This window comes from Vespa velutina, chromosome 14 (assembly GCF_912470025.1).
Source record: "Vespa velutina chromosome 14, iVesVel2.1, whole genome shotgun sequence".
NCBI classification, from domain to species: Eukaryota; Metazoa; Arthropoda; class Insecta; order Hymenoptera; family Vespidae; genus Vespa; species Vespa velutina.
In genome coordinates this window covers 4,952,090-4,975,611 of record NC_062201.1, presented here as the reverse complement: position 1 = coordinate 4,975,611, position 23,522 = coordinate 4,952,090, and the positions used below count along the sequence as shown (strand labels likewise).

Sequence of the window (23,522 nt, the reverse complement as noted above, 5' to 3'; positions counted from 1 at the left end):
CGGTCGATAATAACAGAATTTGAGTCAATGAATTCTGGCGACATCTATACGATCGTCCTTTTATTCGTTTATGCAGTCAGCTTCGCGAGGGAAAATACGAACGGTTCTATCGAGGTACTAAGAGATACTCGTTCGAGTCAAAGGATAATGATTATGCTAACGGAACGTATATTTACTAACAAACAAAAATGTGTTAGTTTAATATGATAATCTAAACAATAGTACAAGGAAAATATTTCTTGACTCTACTTATGTAACAATCATATAATATTTTACTTAATTATTTTCTATCTATCCATGCGTTAAGATCACATTGTTTTCTATTCAACTATGCATGTAAATATTTTTATATTTACCCTGAAAAAATATCTTGTAATTTCTTCCGATATAATAATAATACGATCGGAATGATACAATAATTGTCGTGAGAAATACGAAATTAATTCCGTAGAAATTAACATCATTAAACATAACTATATTATCGTTTATGTTATTATATTAGAATTATATTAGAAACTTAATTTGTTTCTTTTCTTTTTCTTTTTATATTGATCTATGATCATAACAATTTACTTTTCTATTAAATATGCAAATACATAAAACGACATTAATGTATTACGTACGAATTTATGAAATTGTAGCTTAAATTGTATTTCACATCACATTTGTTCGATTCTGACACTCGGCGACGTTAACTATATATACATATATATATATATAGTTACATTTGTGTATATATATAGTTACATTTGTGTATGTATGTGTGTGTATATGTATATATATATATATACATATATATATATATAGTTACATTTGTATATATATTGGTTAAAGCAATTTTATTGTGCAATTACGCTTTCAACGAAAAAGTAATTCTTATGACATCATATTTGTACAAACGAATGCTTTAACATAAAGCAGCCAATTTACGAACTGTATTCAAATCTCTAAGCAACATTTGTACTGTTTGCTTCGTACGAGGTTGCACATCCGGACTAGGTATTATCTCGTCAGGATCCATGGCTTCCAAAGCTGTTAGAATATGAGAAACAATTGTGTTTTATATTCAATATAGATTCATTTTTATAAAATATTTACATACCACAAACTTGAGCTTCTATAGATACTAGTCTCGAGTCTATGTGACTCTGGAAATGTTCGATATGTTCCAGTAATCTCATTCGACATTCAGCCGAATCAATTGGTGCCTCTGGTTCTGGTATAAATGGTTGTAATGGAGTTGACAATTCTTGTCCAATTTCAGGTACATTAGTTTCACCATGAATATTATCCCCAAATAATCCAGAGATCGATCTGTTATCTTCCGAACCATTTGTATCTATCGTAACAATGAAACTATTGTAATAGAGCGATGGAATAAATAACCGTGATTAAAAAAGAAATGAGAAGGGAAGGGGTGGAAAAAAAATACTCTTTCAACTTACTTATATTTTCTATTGCATTTTCAAGCTTTAACTTCTGCTTTTCGTCCGGACTTCCATTTCTTGTTAATGCGTCTAATAATATATGACCGCCGTTTGAATTTATCGTATCCTCTTTTTTACACATAACTTTCGATTCGTCTGAAGTCGAGCTATCTTCTTCTAAAATTTTCATTAATTCCGAATCAGAGGCTATAGATTTGTCATCGTGATCATCCTTTACCGACGTTTTCGTTTCTATTTTTATGTCGGTACGTCTAGAGGTTTCAGAACTTGTGTCGGTAGAATCTATAGGGATTTTCATTACTTCTATTATTGGAACAGGTTCCATATCAGGCTTGGGTACATCCAATTTTTCCCAATTTTTAGCCCAAAGATATAATTTCGGATGATCTTTTTTCCTAATATGTGCAAATTTACACATTTTAATAGTTCATAGACATAAAGAACGAACGTAACGAAATGAATCGAAAAAGTTTACTTACTGAGCTACATTAATTTTCACCCTCAGACTATGGAGAATTTGCTGCATTTGCAGTAAGGCCGCAACTAAATCGTACGAACGCTTTAATATTGCAGTTCTTTTATTAATTGCATTTTGATTCTTCGTTCGAGTAGATAAGCTAAAAAAAGAAATGTAAACATTTCGTTAAAGTTAAAACGATTAAAAAGATGTCACTAAGAATAGCTAGAGACATTATCTATATTAAATACCTTGGCAATTTGCCTTCCTTTATCCAATCTTGATCGTGATAATATTTTTTCGAAGGCCGTTCACGATAAGGGTGTCGGCATATATAACAAACATACTTTTCTGGAACGTCTTTTTCTTTTTCAATGGCATTACAGTGACCATGTTGCCAACACAAACAAAGGTCACATTGTATCATTAAACCATCTTCTTCCATATAGCCACAGGTACAATTAATTATTTCTTCTCGTCGGAGCTGCTCTACTTTTACCATTTCTCCATTGATCATCATCATAACTCCTTCGCTTTCTATAAATAAAATATTAATGTAACATAATATTCATTATTTAAACGATTTTACATAAAAATAGTAAGTCGTGTATTAATTAATTAGTAGGTAAATCATGATTAATCCCAGCCATGTATTCATTCTCAACTAATCGTTTTATAAAAACGTTCCATTTGCGCAAACTATTTTCTATATCTGCCTCTAAGTTAATATTTATACTGCCAATAAATAAAATAACAATTATAATAAAGGAAACGGAGAGGAAAGGTTGAATGGAATAATGTTGAAATAAAAAGGGTGTTAAAAAAACAAACAAAATACCTTCTGCATCATTACTATTATCTCTTTTTGCAGAATCCCCTTTAAAGGGGTCGCCTTTCTCAAGGCGAGAATCATTAAGTTGACCTACGAGCAATACAAAATAATAAAATAATAATAAACGAAAATATTTCACTTAAAATAAGAAAATATAGCACACACAAATAAATAAATAAATATATATATATATATATATATATCTCGCAACTTTGATTATATGATACAAAGGTTCAACTTACTATTCTGACTATTTTCGTCGCTTTTGGAGTCAGATTTCCTACGACTGTATCTATATATAAGAGCGGTAGGGCCTTCTGCATCTACAGCACTGTCATCTAGATCTCCATAATCGTCTACAATGTCTTGCATACCTATGTAGAAAAAGATACAAAAGATACATCGAATTTATTCAACGACTATATAAAATATAGTATATAATAAGAATATAGTAATATTATAAGGTGTGAAAAATATAAATATATGCATACCATGTCGCCTTTTCCCTTTAGACGGTACATCAGAACTATATTCCGATAGTTGACGTTTCCTCTGACCTTTACCCCTTTCAATATGCATAGAATCGTCTAAAGATTTCGATCTATCCACCCTTTGTATTTCCGGTGTTACAGGTGGACGGACGGGTAATAATGTTTTAATTCCAACTTTCTCCGGTTTCTCTTCTCTTATTTTCATATCAAAGAGTGTTCCTGGTGACATCGCACACGAATTTTCTTTCCTTTTTTCAACTTCCTCATCTATTTCTATACTATGACTTGAAATAGGTGACATGGTTTCTATTTTAATATCTTCTTTATGAAGTTCATTTACTTTCTCTAATTGGTCAACTTCATCTTCTCGTTCCTCGAACGTTGGTAACGATACGGATGGGGAAGAAGGCTGTACAAAATTTAATCTTAATTGCGACGTGGGCACTGGTGATCTTTCTTGAGCCTTCTTTTTCCCAAATTTATGAATTTTTTCCAATAAAGGAGTTGATTTCTTTGGAATAATGTCGTCAATAGACTCCCCGATCGTTCTTGCATATGCCAAATCTGCAACATTTGGTGTGGATCCCAAAAATTTCGAATATTCAGGATGATAATGTTTTATGTGCATTTGCAAAAGATTTTCTTTCCGAAAAGTTTTATTACATCCTTGTTTAGGACATTTATAAGCACTATCTTCCATCTCCACTCGAAGACCGCCGATGAAAACGGCTGCTTAAAAATAAATTTATCAAATAAATATCAGATACATTTTAATTATTTAATAATATAATTGTTAATACTGAGATAATCCCTTCTATATACCATCAAAACATATATACTTACAATAAATCATTCCTAATGTACGTTTGAAACACCAACAGAAAATAAAAGATATATATTCTTTATTTTTATGCGTTGCAATGAGAAAAATATCTTACCGCCGTTATTAACAGAAGTTCCAGTAGTTCCTGCGGATGCAACTGGTGTATTAACGGGCGTCGTGTTAATTGACATTAGTAATGTAGTTTCATTAGAAGTTGGCGTTTTTACTTTAGGCAACAATGTTTTTATCTTCTTTGGTATCTCTGGCGTAGGAACATCTTGCTTTAACTTTTGTCCGTGATTCTTTTTCTTACGGTGAATACAAAAGTCAAATTTCTCCGGATCAAAGTCAAACTGTCCTTGGCTTTCCATAAATGTCCTAATATCGTTCCTTGAACGAAATTTCTTTCCGCTCGATTTACTAAAACGACGATACTTTGTATGAAATAATGTTGCAATTAGAGAATGCAAATATGCATTTAATTTATTTAATCCTCTACTTACTGTATAAATAAAACATCCCATTTTCCCGCAGACGTGCCAGCTTTTCTTTGAGTAAAGTGCTTCTGCCAACCCGGTGGTAATCTTTTATCAGGTACAATAATAGAACGGCGTGGCCCTATGGAGGACAATTTTATATTAATTATAAATTGTTATAAATTTATATATAATTGAGAAAAAGAAATTGTTTACCATCGTTTCCATCTACAATGTAAGATTCAATTCCTTGCGGTTCACCATCAACCCATGCTGGACCAACATATTCCTCTTGCTCCGTGTCAGATTTATGCGTTTCTTTTTTGGCCTTTTTCGGCAATGATTTCGTTTTAGGCACATTTGCATTAAATCCTTTTAATAAATCAGTACCAGGATCATAGCAGGGCCCAAATAGGGTACCATCCAAATCAATCTTAGGTTCTGGGAAACTTTCTACGTTATTTCGAACAACGGATTCTTCTTTCTTTACTGTTTTATCACTTTCATTTTTGGAACGTTTCCTAGAATGAGTATGGAAAAGCTCCATAACTGTATGCTTTCTTTTCTTGTCCCTCCTCTCTTGTTTACTTCCTATGTATCCGTCTTCTTTAACTGCTTGCTATACAATTGTAATATTAAAATAGACTTTATTTTTGTAAATTCTCAATCATCAGTAGTCAAATCCGCAACAACACTTACATACAAGATTACTGTTCTAATTATCCCTAATGAACTTTTAACCTCAAATCAAAAGTTTATTAGCTGGATTATTTTTAAAAATTTGTCATTCTCGATCCCTATTATTAATTTAAACGTTACTAATTAACAATTTGACAAGTAGAATTAAAAGAAAAGTATACAAATATGCATTTGACCATATGCTATGATAATTTTTTAATTGTCCAAATAAAAATTGCGACCAAATAAATATAAAATATTCCCTTGAATATTGTTGTTGTTTATATCGACTAATACTTGCAATTATTTATTCTTTTTGATATAACTGTAAGAACATATATACTTGCAGACATATGGCAGCCATAATACCAAACAATAAAAATGTCTTGACAAAAAATATTTCTTCAATAATATACTCTCGCGATTAGACAAAAATGAATAAAACTATGAATTAATAATCATGAATCTTGAGAACTTTTGAGGGGGGGGGGGGGAAGAAAGAAAAAAGGAGGAAAAAAAGGAAAAAAAAAAGGGGAAAAAAAAGGGGACGGAAGAAGAAAAAGAAGATCCTTAGCCAGTACGTTTTCTATAAATATGCTACATAAAGGTAACATTATTTCGGCCAAAACAAAGTCTAAAATTGAGTAATTTTGATCTTGAAATTTATACGTATATTCCATGAATTAACATAAAAATAATAAAATAACTATGAGAATAAAGAAATACCATCGAAATTTCTATATTCTTAATGAAAATGTAATCATATTGAAAATAAAGATTTCCTTTACGTTGCGTCATCAATTTAAAGATACATCTGTCAAAATCATAAAAGAAAACTGGCTTATGAAAGAATTATGGATTCGCGTAGAAATAACAACATAACCTCAATATTTATTCATACCGTTTCGGGCGGAGTGGCAATTTTAGTCATCTTCGAGGATCTGACAATCTTTGCATATCCATCATCAAAGAGCACATCATACCTGTCTGCGAAAATATGTCACTTATAATTATAAAATAGATGGTATATTATAAATTTAAAAAAAAATGTCCTTCCCAGAGTGAAAACGTCAAACGGACAATGGGAGGACACAGTCGATCTCTGTCTTTCTCACGGTGATTAAGGTTAGGTCGCTTACCATTCCCTAAGACGGCGTTTACTTTAGCGGGATATTTTCTGCCATCCGCCCACGTAGCTAAGATCCTTTCTCCGACCGAGAACTCTTTCATATTCGTCTCCCTGGGGGTGTCAAATTGACATATTACCTTCCGCGTAAAAAAAACACAAAGAGGATAATAATTTCTCGCGACATCGTCAATTTTCTCGTGCAGCTTGTTCACAGGATTTTATTTAAAGTGCAGCATTTTGTTTTCTAATGTCAAACTAACTTAATCTTTGATAAAAGCAACATGTAGAGATTTCGTTTGTTTTTTGTTTTCTGACATAAAATCTGAATGAAAAGTGTTATTACATCTGTCACCGCACATATTCAAATAAATTAAAAATAAATTTGTAGATGAGAGCAAAAATTACAGAGATATTGTACATAAATAAGAAAAAGAAAGTACTGCGATATAAGCATGAATTGTCGATTATATATGTATATATTTGAACAATTTATTCACTTTGCAAATAATGCTGTTCACGATGTATCGGAAAAGAGAAAAGCTAAATATCAATACCTCAAGTGATAAGTTTGGAAGAATTTATTTTTTATCATATTTACACGCAAGCACTTTGTTACCATACCTTTGACTTTAAACAAACAACATTCGCTATCAATGTAAGTAACAAATTATTTTATTTATACGTTCTATAATTAAAAACGCTATACACATTCTTCATTATCCTCAAGGAGAATCAGCCAACAAAACTACTAAAAATTCTATAATCTACGAACGATGACATATAATAGAACACATCTGGATGCATTCTTTTAGGAAGAGACATTTAAGAGCATGGTCGGTCAGCAGAATGAGTTTTAGGAGAAATATGTATGTACATAAAGCTATGAAAAAGAATATTTGACAGAAAGAGAAACGGAAGATTCTATCTACAGATCTACAAAATTAGGATACCATAGGAATGTTCAATTATGATCTAAAAACAATGAGAATTACTAAAAATTTTATTATCTATCCTCTAATAACGCAATATCCACTTACGAAGATGGCTGCACCCAAGATTGCTCGCTTTAAAGAAAAACACATAAGACAGATTATACAACTGTCATAAAATTTTGTAAACGCTACTATTAATTTCAATAATGGAATAGTACACGGTAATTTAAAAGTTAAGTTAATTCGTGATCGGGATGAATGAATTTGTTGCTATTACAGGTCTCATGATTGATTTTTTAAGATTATTTTAACAAGATTAACAATTGTTAAGAGATGTAAAATAGAAAAATATAGAAGGATGTCATATAATATATGTCATGAAATCTGTATTGCAAGCATTTTGAAGGTGATCACAAATAATGAGTTTTACACACATTGCTTTTACCTGTAAAGAGGAAATTTTCGAGTATAAATAATATTTACTTACTTTGTCTCTGTTTGTAATACACGTAGTCTCGAACTATCCATTGGTATCCACTCATCAAATCTTGCACTCCACTTATGAAAATGTATCAATACTTCTCTCTCTACCCAATCTGTTTCCACTACTTTAGCAGAATACCTGCCAAAAGTATTAACAATTAATCTATTTTCCTTCACGCATAATGTAATTTCTTACATCTCTCGATCACGATATGATCACGCAATATGAAACACTATAGAAATTCTTTTTCAATACCAATACACACCACTTTTCGTTGAAGTCCTTTGCTTCCAATTTGGCACCAGGGAAGAATTTTAAACTATCACGATTTAACGTTTTGCTTTTCACATTGTTTCCCTTGTCAAATTCTTTCTCATTTGCTTTTTTAAAGCCATTTACTTCTGTTTTCGGGTTTACATCTTTGGAAACATGTTGCACCTTTTTCTCAGATTCAACTATACCCGACTGAATCGCCATATTGTTTGCTTTTATTTCTGTGCCATTAAGAGTTCCTTCTTTCATAATACTCGAATTCCTTCCCGCAGATAACTTGCATCTCTGCTGGTCCATTAAATCAGACGTCTCCAATAAATTAACCGAATCGGCAGATGATTCTGGTCTGGAATAACAGGTTTCGCCGCAACTGTCAGACTTTGGAGTTCTATCTTCGGATATTAAAGGAGAATGTCTCATATTTAAAATTTCCGCATTAATTAAATCCAGATCTTCTTGCGCATAAGAAGTAGAGGTCTTTACTGACATGATTACTGGATCTAAAAACCAATACATAAACATACTTATAATGAACGTCAACAAATTTAAAATCTGAGGAACGAGTAATGATCGATTATTAAAGAAATATTTAGGATTTAACGATTGTACGCTTAAACCAAGAAAATATCAAAAGAATATCCCTAAAAGTTTTCTTTGTTTCAATCATGCATGAGTAATAATAAGTTCGAAGGTTTCTCATATCATCGATTTATATTCATCGAAAGAAGACCATATTCTATTCCAGTAAGGAAAAACGCACAGCGAAGATATGCGTTTGTTCAAAGAAATCCATGAATTTGTGCGCCTCTCGCTGTGGATGATATCGCGTAGTAGACGCGAAACACAGGAAATATCTCGGAGAAGAGAGTAGAGGCGAGACACGGAGGGAGAGGATACTTCGAAAGCACTAGTGTTACGAGCCAGAGGGGGGAGGGGGACGAAGAAAGGGTGGGGAGAGGACGCGAGGCGAGGCGAGGGGACGACAGAGGGAGGCCGAGGTGGAGGGTGAAGAGAAGGAAGAAGATGAGAGGAGGAGACGAGTAAGTGGCGGAGAGAGAGAGAGAGAGAGAGAGAGAGAGAGAGAGAGAGAGAAAAAGAACGCACTATCTCCTTTTCGTTTCTTTTTACAGCTGACAGCGGACCGTCCAGAGTCCCTCTACTCTCTGGTAGGTAGAAAGGAAGAAAAAAACGTAGGTTGAAATAGATCGAAAGATACCTGGATGGTTGTCATAGTTCGCAAAGACCGAGGGAACGCTGCCTTTCTTCAATGCTAGCTTGTTAGTTTTATTGGCGGCTTCGTAGTCGGCACGTTTAAAATGTCTGTGGCAGACGACTTGACCGGGCGTCGGCTTGAATCTCGTCTCGAAACCACCGCTCGTCAACCACCTGCCTCTAAGTACAGCGTCCTTCGGAAATTTATGAAGCGGCAGACCCTTGGTGCGTGCCTCCTGAACGTCGATCTTGCAGTTGGGCACGCAACATTTGCGCGCCATTCTCATCGCCCCCGCAGGCGGTACCCCCTTAGCACGCGAGCGCGCTATACGCCGCCGCTTCATTTACGCCGGTACTACATAGCAACGACCGCCCGAGAGAAACATTCGCCGAACAGGCGCACCTCGGCACCGCCGCACCACCACCACCACATTCACCACCACCACCACCACCACCACCACCACCACCTCCTCTTCCTCCTCCTCCTCCTCCTCCTCCACCTCCACCTCCTCCTTAACCCTTATCGTTTATTCTCCTTCTATCCGATGTATATTAACGTCCTCGTCGTGGTCGTCGCCGTCGACGACTACCTTGCGTTCCGCTAAGCTTACAAAAAGCTCGAAGCGCCTCGCGGACGCGCGCGCCCTTTGCGTCTCGCGAAATAGTCGAACGATACTTGCGAGATCTACGACGTCCGCAAAACTACTGAACACGCTCGACGAATCCTTTTTCTATTGGACGTATGATTCACTAGTAATCGATTACCTTACTTGCGTCTTGCGCAATTCGATTTTCGATAGTTACTCTAGCCATTCTATTGCGCCTAATATTCACTAATCTTATTCCCCTTTACGTTATATGTATTTCTTTTATCTTTCATTATTATTACAATGTTATTTGGATTATTTAATTGTCTATCATTTGGTTGTTAGAACGATTACGTGCACTCGAGAAATCTTTGGATATTTGTTATCGATCGACCTTCCTCGCGATATAAGAAACATATCGATAAACCGAAACTGGTCAAATTTCGACCAATGAATGCGAGCAGCGACATCCTTTTAGATTCTCTGTGTTTCAAATATGTCGTAAATACGTACTTTCGTTTATCTTCGTTTTATATATAAGTTATTTTACATAACCTATAACCATGTAATTTGATCAATTAAATTATTAGTGTCAAAAATCTTCTCACACGTATACGTTTCTAATGAATAAATTTTATGTAAGTGCCAATGTAAGTACATTGGTAATGACACGTACTAGTTTAATATTGATTACGTCATTCGAGAGACTGAAATTTCTAGTAAACTTGCGCAATACTTGTACACGTACGGGTTTAATATGTAAAGGCGTAAAGATTAATATATTGAAGATACATCGCACATAACGGATGTTATTTTAATAACGAATAGTTGCACATTTGATCATTTTCAAATGAAACGTATCGATCAGAGATAGATAAATACCAAGAACATATCTTGTTAATGTTTCTTTTGCGATATCCTCTGGCTCGATTCCTTGTTATATCATTAAATATTTGTTTTTGTAAAAAATTATTTATAACGGTATCAAATATATTACGTTTCTTTAATCAAGTTCGTTTGTTATATATATATATATATATATATATATATATATATATATATCGTTAAGGTGGTATCTCACCAGACCAGATTTTTCAGTCTAACCAATCAGAGCTAACTACGACGTTAAGATTCTCTAAATGTAGCTTAATGAAGAATTCTGCTTGAGCGTGTTCCGTTTTACGTCACGTGACATCCGTTGCGCGCTAACTCTTTCCCGTTGGATTCGACCGAACCTTTGTGCTTGTTCTCTCTCACGGAGCTAAGGCCATATCGGCGACTTGCACTATTATTAAGATCCATCGAGTTTCAATAAAAAAAAATATAAATAGTAAAAATGACTACCAAAGCCGAGCTTGCTTGCGTTTATTCTGCTCTTATTCTCGTCGACGATGACATCGCCGTAACGGTAAGAAAATTTCACGTGTATTACTACGTTTGCCGATTCGTCTCATGCATATGTATCATTATATCTAATGGTTTAAATTAAGTTTTCTTTTTTTGTTTCATCGTTATGACTATGTTTGTCTTCCTTTTTCTCTCTCTCTCTCTCTCTCTCCCCTTTCGAATTCATGCTCTGAAAGTGTAAAGGTTATTTGAAACATGGAAAATACAAAACATGATATGAAAACTAAACAACAATTATACACTACGTGGTAATATTGCAGGGTGAGAAAATACAAACAATTTTAAAGGCTGCCAATGTGGATGTAGAATCTTATTGGCCTGGACTTTTCGCAAAGGCTTTGGAGGGTGTGAATGTGAAAGATCTTATCACTAAAATTGGGTCTGGCGTTGGTGCTGCACCTGCTGCCGGTGGTAAGTATCATTGATATTATGTATAAGAATATTTTTCATTTTTTAATCTTGTCCTCTTCATCCACCTTTCTAACTAAATTTACATATTAGAATGGTTAGCATGTGAGGATATATAAAATGAGAATGGAATTCTTGAGTCTTATGTTGTTGTATATACATTGGCTTAAATTCTTTTAGCGACAATTATAATAGGTACGATTAAATAGTTTTTCTATTATGATCTTCTCCATGTTGAAAACTTTTTCTTGTTTTAGTCACTGCTGCTGCAGCTGCACCAGCCAGTACGGAAGCTGCCCCAGCTAAAGAAGAAAAGAAGAAGGAAGAACCAGAAGAAGAATCGGATGAGGACATGGGTTTTGGTAAGTTGACACAAATTTTAGAAAATCTCACTATATCATAATTAAAGAAACTTATCTAATATTTATTCTAATCCATGTAATAGTATTCAATGATTATTCGATCATGTATTAGCTACTGATGGTATATGTGAAGATAGTACATTTAAATGAGATAGTCTTTACATTTCAATGTTTTTATAAAAATTGAAGCATAAATTTTATACTAATTATATTTTATTCATTTACAGGATTGTTCGATTAAACTCAGGGATCGCATTATGTTGGTCCATTCCTCTTTTATGTACAGTTATATTGTACAGTGAATAAAACATTTTAAAAATTAAAAATATTAAAAGTATTTGTACTTTTTGTCACATCAGAGGAAGCATAAGTAAATGGTAAGCACAATTTTACAATTTGTATGAATATCTTGACATAATACTATGGGTACATCAAAAATCTAATGTGACACAATCTTTACGTATCAGGCATGATGTTATTTTGATAATAACTTAGTCGTAGCGAATATGCGTTTACGCCTAAGTACGTGTGGATATATTTATCTAAAATATGTATTTTTATAGTCAGCCAATAATATTTGAAAACATTTCAGACTTTGTCACTTTGTGAAAAGTTAGATAATATATTCCGTATATTTCACTTTTCAGTATGATATACATTTTTGATAAACTTTTGATTTTGCTACTATGAGACACTTATTGGACTTTTCATTGTTGAAAGAGCCTGCTTTCATTGACATTGAAAATATCTTGCAATTCTCATGAACAGAAACTAATATTAAAAGTACATCGTATGAACTACAATTACAATCGGCCACATATAGAAAGAATCCATATATTACTATAGAAGTTTCAGTCTATCGATAGATCCAACAATTACATCTATGAGATCAGCATTCATGCAGTTGATTTGGATAATATATCACAATTGCATGGGATTCGTAGTCCTTCGATTTAGATCATTCGCACGACATTTTATCAGCAAAACTGTGCGTTATGATATTGTAATATTGTTGATATATAACTCGGAAAAAAAGTTATTTTAAATAAAACTCTTAAAATAATCTATATCAAGGCAATCGTATTTAGCGTCTTCAGTATATTTTTAATCTATGGATATTATCGAAAATAATTCTCTGTAACGACGAATATATGTCTTTTAATTAATATTTGAAAATATTCGTATTCATTTGTATTGCGAACTTACGTTTATATTTAATGAAAAATAGATAGTACGCAATTTAATTCATTATAAATCTTCTCGTTTCAAGTTCACAAGTACTTTTTACTAGACAGAACAAGACTTATGATCATTGATCTGCAAGTTATATTTGATGCTTAATCTTTATATTCATCGGTACAATGAACTTCCGGCTCGGACAATGGTAACCATTGTGCAGAGGCACCCTTCCCTGACAATACACGATGGAAGAGTTCCTTTTGACATTTGCTGGAAACTTCGCATTTTGCAATTAACTCACCGTTAGCACGCAATATAGAAAACTCTAATGCACACTTCGAAAACACTTCGTTAGGAACATCAAAGCTAAGAATATCATTCCACACTGGACTTGTCGCTTCCCGTTTGATACTGGACTTCTTCTTTTTGAGACTTTTCCCATCTTGCATAAGTATGACCTAAATGGATCGTGATAAGGTGAAATCTTTTTAAAACTGTTGCCTTTTTTTTTATTTTCCACCTACCTTTACATATGGATTGCAACTTGATGAATCGTCGGGTATAGGTAGATTCTTGGCCCTGACAACAATGACCGTCAATTTCTCCGCTAATGGTTGATATGAAAGAGACACCATCAATTCTCCCAAAGGTGGGGCTCTGAAGCCACCCTCGGCTCCGTAACGCAATATCGGTACTCTAACGGTTTGTAGCGTTAGACCAAGAATATCGACTAACGTAGATAAATGGAATTGTGCATAACCCAAGCCACGATGTCTAGAGAAAGCATCGAAATCGTATAATAGAACTTCTAGAGTTCTATCGCTCAAGGACGATTCTGGATTTACTTCAAATACGAAGTCCTCGTCGAAAACTGTTGGAAAGGTGCGCCATTAAATAATATTGTGTTCATGAGTATCATTCTCTGATCGGCTTTACCTGGATTTAAAGTACGTCTATGTATTCTCGTTTGCCAGACATTACTTCGATCAGGTAACAGGCGTATTTTAGCATAAGGATCGGCGGTTCCACTGAGTTCACGTGCACGTAAATTACGAGCCTTACAAAAAGAGAACAATCAATGTTTCTTCATGAAGATGGGATGGTAGGTGTTAATAAATAGTCTTATTTATTGAGAAGAATCGATCATATATAATATTAAATACCTCTAAAAGGCGTACTGTGAGAATACCAGCAAACGCATCATGAATCAATCCTATTTCTAAATCGCCTCTAAATTCGTCCGTTGAACACGTCGACGAGGAAGAAGAAAGCTACGGATCAATGAATCAAAAAAAGCACACAATACATGCATACGTACGTACGGTACATAAAGGATATTTATTAGAATAACTTTTGTATACCTTGTTCCGTGGTTCTGACTCTATTTCAAGACTATTCAGTCTCGAATGAGAACTATCTAAGCTTCTAGGAGGATGTTTAACGATTACCATTCGCTTCTCCGATGCTACGACCGTACCTTCGGGTAAAGGTGGTGCGAGAGGACTCAACGGTGACGTTGGAACGTCGTCGGATTCGGATAAATGATGTCGGACTATGAAAAAACATTGATCGAGGATAAAATGAATGAATCGTTTTGATAAAATCAGTTGAATCGATAAAAAAACAGAGTATATTTTCTTCATGAATAGTATATTCACTCACTTTTCCTTGGGGAATCACTCGCAATACTATCGAATACGTGATCCGATTGCCATTCTTCGTCATCGGAACGGCTAGCACTGTGTTTCGGAGTTCTACTATCACGACCAAGAGATACGCTCGATCCTAATCCAACTAGAACGTCCTTCGAAGATCTCGCAGCTTCTTCAGCTCTATTCAATAAATCTTTCTCGAACCTGAAATAAACGATAGGACATTAGACATAAGGTTACAATTTTGGGAAAATCAAATGATACTGTGCACATGTAGCAGCTGATAGTGTTAAAATATAGAACAGACCAATTAAGAGGACCGACGCCCGAAGCAAGCAAGGGTAATCTTCGACGTCGTGTACAGATCGTATAAACGATCACCGCTGAAATTGCTCCAGTAGCAGCTCCAACGGTTCCTAAAACGGCAACCACTCCGGCTCCGTGAACGTCCATATTAATTCGATCTTGTATCTATCCTAAATTAAATAATTTCATTGGAGCTCGCGTAATAAGCTAAGACAACAATGCGCGATTGAACTCAAAGTTTTCGTCTCGTATGAAAATTTCATAGTCATTTGTATTTTGATCAAAGTTTTTTTTTTCTTTTTTTTTTTTTTTTTTTTTTCCTATAGAGAATGACAACGTCGAAGTGAGTTATAGAAATTATTAATCTAGAGGGGAAAAAGCGTTGTTTGAAACATTGTCTCGACTCACCGTATATCATTTGCCTTACATTATTCTTATATATATAGTTGATTAAAAGTTTGATCTGACCGTTCTGATCTACGTACACGAATACAAGACATATGGTGCCGGTAAGGCGTCCTGTAGCCTTGAAACGTATACGATAGGACGTACTACGTATCGCTTAAGGAAAAAAGCACTGATTTTATCTCGTTCTGTACTTTTCTCGCGCACACATACAATACGCTGCCGGCGAAAAATAATGGGAAAAGCTGCAAACGTTATAGAGACGTCGCATTGCTCACTTGCCCAGGCGGATCGATATGCGAGTAGGTAAGAATTCTTACTTCTAATCACTGGATCAAGTGGCCGCCCTTTTTCGAATTACTCTCTCCCTCTATTATACGTATCTACAAAATAATGACGCCGAATAAGGTTCTTTTTTTCGATTTTTTTTTCTTTTTTTTTTACAAAAATTTATTTCACATCGTTCCTTCACATAAGATCCTCCAACGATCGTATCTAATCAACAGTTGATCCCATGATTTTAATCTTACCAAAAAACCTCTGTGTACGTGCATTCAAGACGTAATAAAGGTCACTACATGGAATATTTCACGCGCATGATCCTTAGCAATATATATTGAAAACGCGTGCTTATCGGTTTTAGATTTCAATTACATGATATTTCATTTTAAACTTCAATTTAACTTCGATAATATCAAATTTCATTCATATTGTGAAAAGTATATTTCTACGTAGATAGATAGATATATTTTTAAAATATGTTTTAATCATATTTCTACGGGAATTTGTATTGTAAATATTATTTATAACGTAAATTTTTTATATAATAATATTGACAATAGTCAGGAGTTCAATTCGCGAAAAAATTTAAAATTCCCAACTTTCGACTTCGATTAAGTTTGATCGATATAATTGAATTCTAATCGATATATTGAAAATTGTAAAATACTAATAATAATTTAATAACATTACAATTAGATTAACGATCTAATAATGAATAATACCTATATCGTATTGGTCATATTCATTATTGACAAATATTTTATCGTTAAATATTAATGATGTTCATTATACGAAAATACTAACCTAAATTGTATAACACGAAAACAAAACATAAATAGGAGACCTCTTACGGTACAGTGTCGTAACAGTTAATAAATATGGCGAACAGGAGTATTTTCCGTCTGCTGGATTCTTCCAGCAAAATATCACGAACAAATGCACCAGTAGTAACTTTAACGGTACGAAAATACTCAAATGAATCATCCGATGAAGTAACTCATACCGGACAGGTAAGATTATTTGGAAATAGTTTTACTTCGATGACATCAAATCCTACGTTGATTTCTAAAAATTATACTGTATCTATTTTATATGTTCATATATAAAACAACATTTTTATTATAAATAAACGTTCTTATTTGTTCGCTAGAAATTTGAAGACGATGACTACCGACTTGTAAGATTTATCGATAGGCCAAAACATGTTAATCCTAATTGGGCTATAAATTATATATCTAAAGCACAATCTATCCCTAAAAAAGATCGTGTTGTAGCATGTGACGGTGGTGGTGGTCCTTTAGGACATCCTAAAGTTTATATCAATTTGGTAAAAAGCAATAAAATATTATCATCGCTTATCCAAAGTAAAATTCTACAAACAAATTCATTATCTTTCCTATAGGATGAACCAGGTTCAAATGTCTGTGGTTACTGTGGTTTGCAATTTCACAAGGAAGATCATCATTAAATGATATCCAGACTGAATATAAATAGTAAAAAATATATAAATTATATGTTAAATTGGTGATAATAGTATATTATATTAATAAAATGAGTAGTAACTCTTGGTATCGCTATAATAATCCAATGTATTTATATGTATAAATAGTTTATAAAACCTATACTTCTATGTTAGTCTAGGAGAAGTACTTAGATATATGAGTATAAAGAAAAGAAAATATTAAAGAAAAGTGTATTCATATTATTGATCTAACAAGTTCATTAGATAATATATATACACTTTTTTATTACAAGGCTGTTTTTTGATTATTCATACTCAGTGGTATTGCTTGCAATTCTGTTCTCATACAAAGAAATTCTCCACATACGCACATTATACTCAAGGAAACAATATTCAAACTCCACCAACTGAACGAAGTTGGAAAACTGGCATTGTATGCCCAACAACAACACAAATGTATCAAGTGAGCTGTACATGCAAAGTCCATACACTGTTTTGTTCTCTGTACTAACCACCATAAGGCCATAGCACCTATTAATGCATTCAAAATAAAGATTACTATTACTAATTGTCCTCCAAAATCACGAATGTGTATTTCCTTATATTGAAAGGCATAATCCAAAGAATTTGTAGAGCCTAAAAGCGATGCTATAATCCAGATCCAAATTCCAAGAAAAAAATACATGACAGACTGTACTGCTACTATTTGTGAAATAATGAGTATAGGGTCCCATGTGGTCTTACGAAACTGACCAGAGATATTGTTCATTGCTTTGTTTGAAAATAGGTTCATTTCATAGATAAAAACCATCCAAGTCCATGTATTATAATTTCCATTATATTTGTAAATGATCTTTTCAATTGCTGTAAAAAAATAAAATACATCCCTGTAAACATATAACATGTGCAATAGATATTTCTATTTTAATATTACTTTGTTCATGTTACATTGTTTTTTCTTTTTTTTCTTTTCTTTTCTTTTCTTTTTTTTTCTCTTTTATTTCTTTTCTTCTTCTTTCTTTTTTTTTTTTTTTTTTTTTTTTAATACAAATTTCATCCAGAACATTCTTTAAAACTTTTCTTTAAAAATTATTTCTTTTCTAACCTTAAATATTTGATTTACACGATTACATTCTATTAAATAAAACACATCTATTGCATTAACATTATTATAATATATTACAAAGTTCCACGTCGAATTCGAACTGACATATTTACTTTAATGCATTCAAAGAAATGCAAAGTTAACATAATAAAGAAGTAAATACCTTTAGATATTTATAGTCGAGAAAGCTCTTCACAATAATATATTTAATCACAATAATATATTTATACCAGTTAATATCATTATTATTGGGAAAAAAAATAAGTCCGACATAGACAACAATTAATAATAGTGATCTTGATTAAGGTTAGAATCATAAGCGCCATACGGGACTCGAGTCGAAGTTTGTTTAACTCGACATTCAAAGTGACTGTAATAAATATTTTATTAATGTTTCATTATTTACAATGAGAGCGTGTAAATTATAAGGCTGAATAGACATGAGTCATACGTATAAAATACGTATTATGAAAATCGTTAGCGCTATTTGTCTTTCTTTGTTGTTATTGATACTGTCAATTTGCAAAATTTTAACAAAATAAATACTTTATATTATTAAATTAACTCTGATGGTATTCCAACCGAGAGATAAATATTAATTCGTAATTTTGTAGAATTTTTGAATTGTAGAAATATGCAAAATCGATATATATTTATATAGACCGAAGTTTGTCCGATCGGAGAAAGATAAAATAATTTTGCATTAGAATATATCTATATAAATATATATGCTTCGATAGAGGATAACAGGTTTGATAATAATGAAATTTTATATCGCATTGATGTTTCAATGTTAATAAATATAAAAATACGACAAATTTTGTTCACCATATTTTTTAATAAGATCAACAGCGTCAACAATCGCAAGGTAGCTTGACTTTTTCAGTATATTATGTATAATCGGTAACAGTGAGATAATATTTTTTTGCCAGCTGGTAACATCTTTTATCAGTTATAACAAGTAATAGTAAACTTGAATCACGATGATTGGATATTCGTAAGCGCGCGGATTAAAACTGTCCAGTCAGTATCCGTCTTTCTAAAGAAAAGCGTACTCTCATCAATGACGCATTTGTGTTTGGAGAACGCTCATCGATTGCGAAAAGCTTTATGGTAACAATGATGTTCGTAGTACACGATTGCATTTTACTGTATGATATGGCAAAGTTATAAAAACATTGTTGATTTTATACAATAATGATTTGTAAATGAGTTGTGAATATTTGTCAATGTTTATTATTTAAATATAAAAATGAAGAAAGAGTAATATTATGAAATATATCTTTTAAATAAACTATAATAAATTTATTTATTAATTTTTATACAGATTTCATTGTTTATGGACTCAAGGAACATTGAATGGTGAAGTTGTCATATAAATGGAATTTCTTTAAAATTATGAAAATCAATGCGTATACAATAATAGTACTATCCAGTCGAAGAGATTTTTAAAAAATCATTCCTTGATTACTTGTTACATCAATCATAATACAGTTGACAACAATTTCAAATGTCTCTTGATGATGATTTTGAAAGACCGTTTGAAGATTTTGAACCTCTGCAATGGGGAGCTTTACGAGAACTGTGCCACGCTAATAAAGACTACTTTTCGACGCATCAAGATGAAAATGGATCAAGAATTAAAGCTGGTCTTTTGGCAATATTGGATCACTTAGAAAAAATGCAACCTATATATAAAGAAATATCAAGAATCGCACCAATGTTTGATTTTGATGAACAAACCCCAGGAAATGGATATAGAAGCTTTTTAGTATTAGTTGATAGATGTATTATGCACTCTGGTACGGTATGCCGTCAAATGTATTGTCAAAAGGATTCCTTCCTTTTTCGTAAAAGTTATTATATGCGGTAAATAATAATTTTTCATTATTTCTTTAATATAAACATATTAATACATGTAATTTACATGCAGTATAATTATTAATTTTATATGTATTCAGAGAAATTGAGGCTTGTTCTCAGTTGTTAGCATCTTTATACACTTGTCTACAATACTTGAAAACTCTTTACTCTTGGAGCGATCGAATGAAAGATGGAAAATTATCTTTGTTTTCTTCTAATGAACATACTCCACAAGAACTTTTAAATCAGGCAGAGAATATAAATCAATATTGTTTTTATGGTAGATGTTTAGGATTTCAGGTACTTTTGAAAATTCCTCCAATTATAAGATTGAGATTAAATATTAAAGGCTTATTATAATTATTTCAGTATTGTGACAATATAAAACATATTTTAAAAACCTTATCAGTTTGTTTGGCCTCATTTAGTGAAGTTTATTATTCTAATGGAACATTATTTGGACGATGCGCTAATTCTTTAAAATATATATTGGATCCAGAAGCAAGAGCACGTCGTATTGTTCACGTATCTCAGCATGCAGATGTTTCATTTTGTCAAGCTTTTTGGTTTTTGAGTGAAAATGGTAAAATTTCTTTCCAAAAAAAAAAAAAAAAAAAAAAAAAAAAAAAAAAAAAAAAAAAAAAAAAAAAAGAAAGAAAAAGAAAGAAAAAAACAAATCCTAGATTGTGGAATTCGTTAAGGTTCTATTATTAACTATTTCAGAAATGCTATGCAGTTCAGTATCAATGGTAGTACCATTAAGTATAAATCAAGTGATATCTATACCTCCTGAAGAATTAACACTTGATACACTTGATGGAGGTAAAATCTCTATTCCAATACCAAACAGTCATATAGGGAGAAAGCCAATACATGTCCGATTACTTAGTGCTGTACGTCGTGTTGGAATGGTATACTAATTATATAATAATTATGTAATATTTTTATTTTTATATTCATTTATTCTATAGATAAGATAAAAATACTTTTTTCCAGGTCGGATCTGCAGGTATTGGAGGTGAATTACTTGGTTTATCCGAGAGTTTGATTATCCATTCTCATGGGGGAGGCTTTGTAGCACAAACTTCCCGTTCGCATGAAGCCTATTTACGAACATGGGCAGTAAAATTAGGTGTGCCTATTTTAAGTATAGATTACAGTTTAGCACCAGAAGCACCATTTCCTCGTGCTCTTGAAGAAATATTATACGCTTACGCATGGTCATTGAATCATGCGAGTACACTGCTTGGAAGTACAGCACGGAAAGTACTTCTTATTGGTAAAATATCTTTAATATTTCGAAAGGATACAAATTTATTTGAATGTATAATTAAATGGAACTTATTTCAATTATTCATAAAATAAAACGTTAACAGGGGATTCTGCGGGGGCAAATTTGAACTTGGGAATTACTTTTAAATGTTTAGAAATGAATATAAGAAAACCAGATGGTATTTTTATGGCATATACACCAGTATTGGTAGAATTTGTAACATCACCATCTCGGTTATTAAGTCTAACTGACCTATTGCTACCTTTTGGTTTTATGATGCGATGCCTAAAAGCTTATGCTGCATTGGATAATAAAAAGACCTTAGGGTAATACTGAAAATGATTTATAGTATATGCATGTAATATTTTTTTTTTTTTTTTAAGGAATTGAAAAAATATAATGGTGATACAAATGAAGCTTCTTTGCAGCCCTAAAGACAAAAATCAAGGTAACAATGAAGTGATAGAATCAGAAACTGAATCATTTGCAGAAGTTAGCGAGAGTGATCTTATAGCATTAGCTCTTAGTCCTAATGGAGACGAAACAAATGATGCACATAAACTTGCCTCACTTCCATCTGACTCTACATTAAACTCTGTAAGCCTAACAGATGTTGATGGTACGTACAATGTTAGACAAATTAATCCTATAATACATATTAATGAATTTAAATAATATTTATTAATATAATATCAAAGTATAAAAATAAAAATAAATTTCAAGTCAATGATATTATTTATATACTAGGCATAGATCATCCAAAGCAAGAAGTTAGATCTCAAGAATATATCAAAAAATTTTTAGAAATGTATAGAAATTCAAGCATACGTACTTCAATCCCTGTACTAAATAATTATAATGGTACAGATGACAACTCTCCAAGTAATGGCAAAACATGGTCACTTTTTGGATGGCCACTTGGTGGAGACAAAAGAGAAATTAGAGAACTTGATATGACGGCACGAGCAAAAAGTCCTTTAGAAGAATTTGTGTTCACAGTTCCGAAAGATCCATTCTTGAGTCCATACCTTGCATCAGACGATCTCTTAGCTCGTTTACCACCCACCAAAATTTTAGTGAGTTTATGGCTGTTAGATTTTATCTAAACTAAAGTTTATTAGATTTGTAAAAAGATAACCAGTATTATTGATATTTGGATATTGTAATTGTAGACGATGGAACTGGATCCTTGTCTTGATGACTGTGTTATGTTTGCAAGAAAACTAAAATTGCTAGGAAATGTAGTGACTCTTGACATATTATCTGGTTTGCCTCATGGATTTCTTAATTTAGCACCAGTGAGATAATTTTACTTAATTATCTCTACATATGTATAATTAATACATAATATAATTATATCTTATTATTTTACTTTTGTAGATTTCAAAAGAAGCATATGAAGGTTCTGAACTTTGCATTAAAAGGATCTTGGAATTATTACAGTTGTAATTTTATATATATATACACACACACACACACACACACACACACACATATATATATATGAAATTATACACATGGTGTATATGCTAAAAAGCTTTGTTAAAATGTGATGATCTGTAAAACTATTTCAACCTGGTTTGTGATTATTTAGAGAATATTCGATCGATTTATGAGATTTGGTAATATGCATACAAAATTTATTATGTAATATCTGATATAATTAATTTCTAATTTATGTATTTTGTAATATATGTATATGGTTACACATTTTTTATTAATAATTTTGGAATTTGTAATTTGCATATATATTTTATTTATTTCTTTTTGATCATATAAATATAACTTAATTCACTTGAATTTTCGTATGTTTTAATTTTGGTTTAATGCTATGTTAAATCAAATTTTTTAATCTATGCATCCTTTTTCACAAGTCTGTATTTCGTAAATAATGCAAGTATGATATTGATTGCTACATAAGATTAAAATATGTCTTTAGATTTTTATATTTGTATCGTTATTTATGTACAGGTGACTCCATAACATTTGATGCAAC

General features: G+C 32.4%; 6 protein-coding genes and 1 long non-coding RNA gene across 28 annotated transcripts; 4 read left to right on the top strand and 3 right to left on the bottom strand.

Moving 5' to 3' along the window:
• Positions 1 to 151: 151 nt before the first annotated feature.
• LOC124954053 (PHD finger protein 20) lies at positions 152 to 9,695 on the bottom strand. Of its 10 annotated transcripts, XM_047506326.1 has the most exons (19): positions 9,240 to 9,359; positions 8,511 to 8,523; positions 8,016 to 8,415; positions 7,754 to 7,888; positions 7,372 to 7,398; positions 6,345 to 6,445; positions 6,107 to 6,192; positions 4,744 to 5,146; positions 4,555 to 4,669; positions 4,167 to 4,471; positions 4,072 to 4,083; positions 3,229 to 3,960; positions 2,980 to 3,111; positions 2,744 to 2,827; positions 2,157 to 2,442; positions 1,928 to 2,065; positions 1,446 to 1,843; positions 1,103 to 1,339; positions 152 to 1,032 (listed from the first exon to the last, which is right to left on the bottom strand). In XM_047506326.1, exons 3-19 carry the CDS (start codon positions 8,318 to 8,320, stop codon positions 908 to 910), a joined length of 3,621 nt encoding a protein of 1,206 aa, XP_047362282.1. In that variant the 5' UTR covers positions 8,321 to 8,415; positions 8,511 to 8,523; positions 9,240 to 9,359; the 3' UTR covers positions 152 to 907. The 10 variants fall into 10 exon arrangements, with proteins under 10 accessions (XP_047362282.1, XP_047362272.1, XP_047362273.1 ...); XM_047506316.1 differs by having other exon boundaries at positions 8,016 to 8,523; positions 9,240 to 9,694; XM_047506317.1 differs by having other exon boundaries at positions 3,229 to 3,957; positions 8,016 to 8,523; positions 9,240 to 9,694.
• Positions 6,083 to 8,939, top strand: LOC124954064. Of its 3 annotated transcripts, XR_007102426.1 has the most exons (4): positions 6,085 to 6,330; positions 6,723 to 6,989; positions 7,062 to 7,487; positions 8,296 to 8,939. It is a non-coding gene; the product is annotated as an uncharacterized LOC124954064 (long non-coding RNA). The 3 variants fall into 3 exon arrangements; XR_007102427.1 differs by having other exon boundaries at positions 6,083 to 6,989; positions 7,062 to 7,498; XR_007102425.1 differs by having other exon boundaries at positions 6,085 to 6,989.
• A 1,306-nt stretch (positions 9,696 to 11,001) lies between the features above and the next one.
• Positions 11,002 to 12,327, top strand: LOC124954063 (60S acidic ribosomal protein P1). The gene is made up of 4 exons (XM_047506365.1): positions 11,002 to 11,230; positions 11,490 to 11,640; positions 11,895 to 11,999; positions 12,227 to 12,327. Exons 1-4 carry the CDS (start codon positions 11,159 to 11,161, stop codon positions 12,238 to 12,240), a joined length of 342 nt encoding a protein of 113 aa, XP_047362321.1. The 5' UTR covers positions 11,002 to 11,158; the 3' UTR covers positions 12,241 to 12,327.
• LOC124954059 (synaptotagmin-9) lies at positions 12,258 to 16,671 on the bottom strand. Of its 2 annotated transcripts, XM_047506355.1 has the most exons (8): positions 15,545 to 16,315; positions 15,138 to 15,306; positions 14,841 to 15,034; positions 14,540 to 14,730; positions 14,342 to 14,449; positions 14,115 to 14,235; positions 13,703 to 14,049; positions 12,258 to 13,636 (listed from the first exon to the last, which is right to left on the bottom strand). In XM_047506355.1, exons 2-8 carry the CDS (start codon positions 15,281 to 15,283, stop codon positions 13,337 to 13,339), a joined length of 1,407 nt encoding a protein of 468 aa, XP_047362311.1. In that variant the 5' UTR covers positions 15,284 to 15,306; positions 15,545 to 16,315; the 3' UTR covers positions 12,258 to 13,336. The 2 variants fall into 2 exon arrangements, with proteins under 2 accessions (XP_047362311.1, XP_047362312.1); XM_047506356.1 differs by lacking the exons at positions 15,138 to 15,306; positions 15,545 to 16,315 and adding an exon at positions 16,628 to 16,671.
• LOC124954062 (NADH dehydrogenase [ubiquinone] iron-sulfur protein 6, mitochondrial) lies at positions 16,663 to 17,406 on the top strand. The gene is made up of 3 exons (XM_047506364.1): positions 16,663 to 16,833; positions 16,974 to 17,150; positions 17,226 to 17,406. The coding sequence occupies exons 1-3, from the start codon at positions 16,702 to 16,704 to the stop codon at positions 17,289 to 17,291; spliced, it is 375 nt and encodes a 124-aa protein (XP_047362320.1). The 5' UTR covers positions 16,663 to 16,701; the 3' UTR covers positions 17,292 to 17,406.
• On the bottom strand, positions 17,393 to 19,369 carry LOC124954061 (protein SYS1 homolog). Of its 3 annotated transcripts, XM_047506360.1 has the most exons (3): positions 19,219 to 19,369; positions 18,554 to 18,760; positions 17,393 to 18,149 (listed from the first exon to the last, which is right to left on the bottom strand). In XM_047506360.1, the coding sequence occupies exon 3, from the start codon at positions 18,094 to 18,096 to the stop codon at positions 17,572 to 17,574; it is 525 nt and encodes a 174-aa protein (XP_047362316.1). In that variant the 5' UTR covers positions 18,097 to 18,149; positions 18,554 to 18,760; positions 19,219 to 19,369; the 3' UTR covers positions 17,393 to 17,571. The 3 variants fall into 3 exon arrangements, with proteins under 3 accessions (XP_047362316.1, XP_047362319.1, XP_047362318.1); XM_047506363.1 differs by lacking the exon at positions 18,554 to 18,760 and having other exon boundaries at positions 19,219 to 19,326; XM_047506362.1 differs by lacking the exons at positions 18,554 to 18,760; positions 19,219 to 19,369 and adding an exon at positions 18,391 to 18,509.
• LOC124954056 (hormone-sensitive lipase) lies at positions 19,297 to 23,236 on the top strand. Of its 8 annotated transcripts, none has more exons than XM_047506348.1 (11): positions 19,297 to 19,503; positions 19,718 to 20,259; positions 20,352 to 20,553; positions 20,623 to 20,836; positions 20,977 to 21,164; positions 21,250 to 21,532; positions 21,630 to 21,852; positions 21,955 to 22,145; positions 22,274 to 22,602; positions 22,699 to 22,824; positions 22,907 to 23,236. In XM_047506348.1, the coding sequence occupies exons 2-11, from the start codon at positions 19,901 to 19,903 to the stop codon at positions 22,973 to 22,975; spliced, it is 2,184 nt and encodes a 727-aa protein (XP_047362304.1). In that variant the 5' UTR covers positions 19,297 to 19,503; positions 19,718 to 19,900; the 3' UTR covers positions 22,976 to 23,236. The 8 variants fall into 8 exon arrangements, with proteins under 8 accessions (XP_047362304.1, XP_047362303.1, XP_047362301.1 ...); XM_047506347.1 differs by having other exon boundaries at positions 19,297 to 19,514; XM_047506345.1 differs by having other exon boundaries at positions 19,451 to 19,605.
• The last annotated feature ends 286 nt before the right edge of the window (positions 23,237 to 23,522 follow it).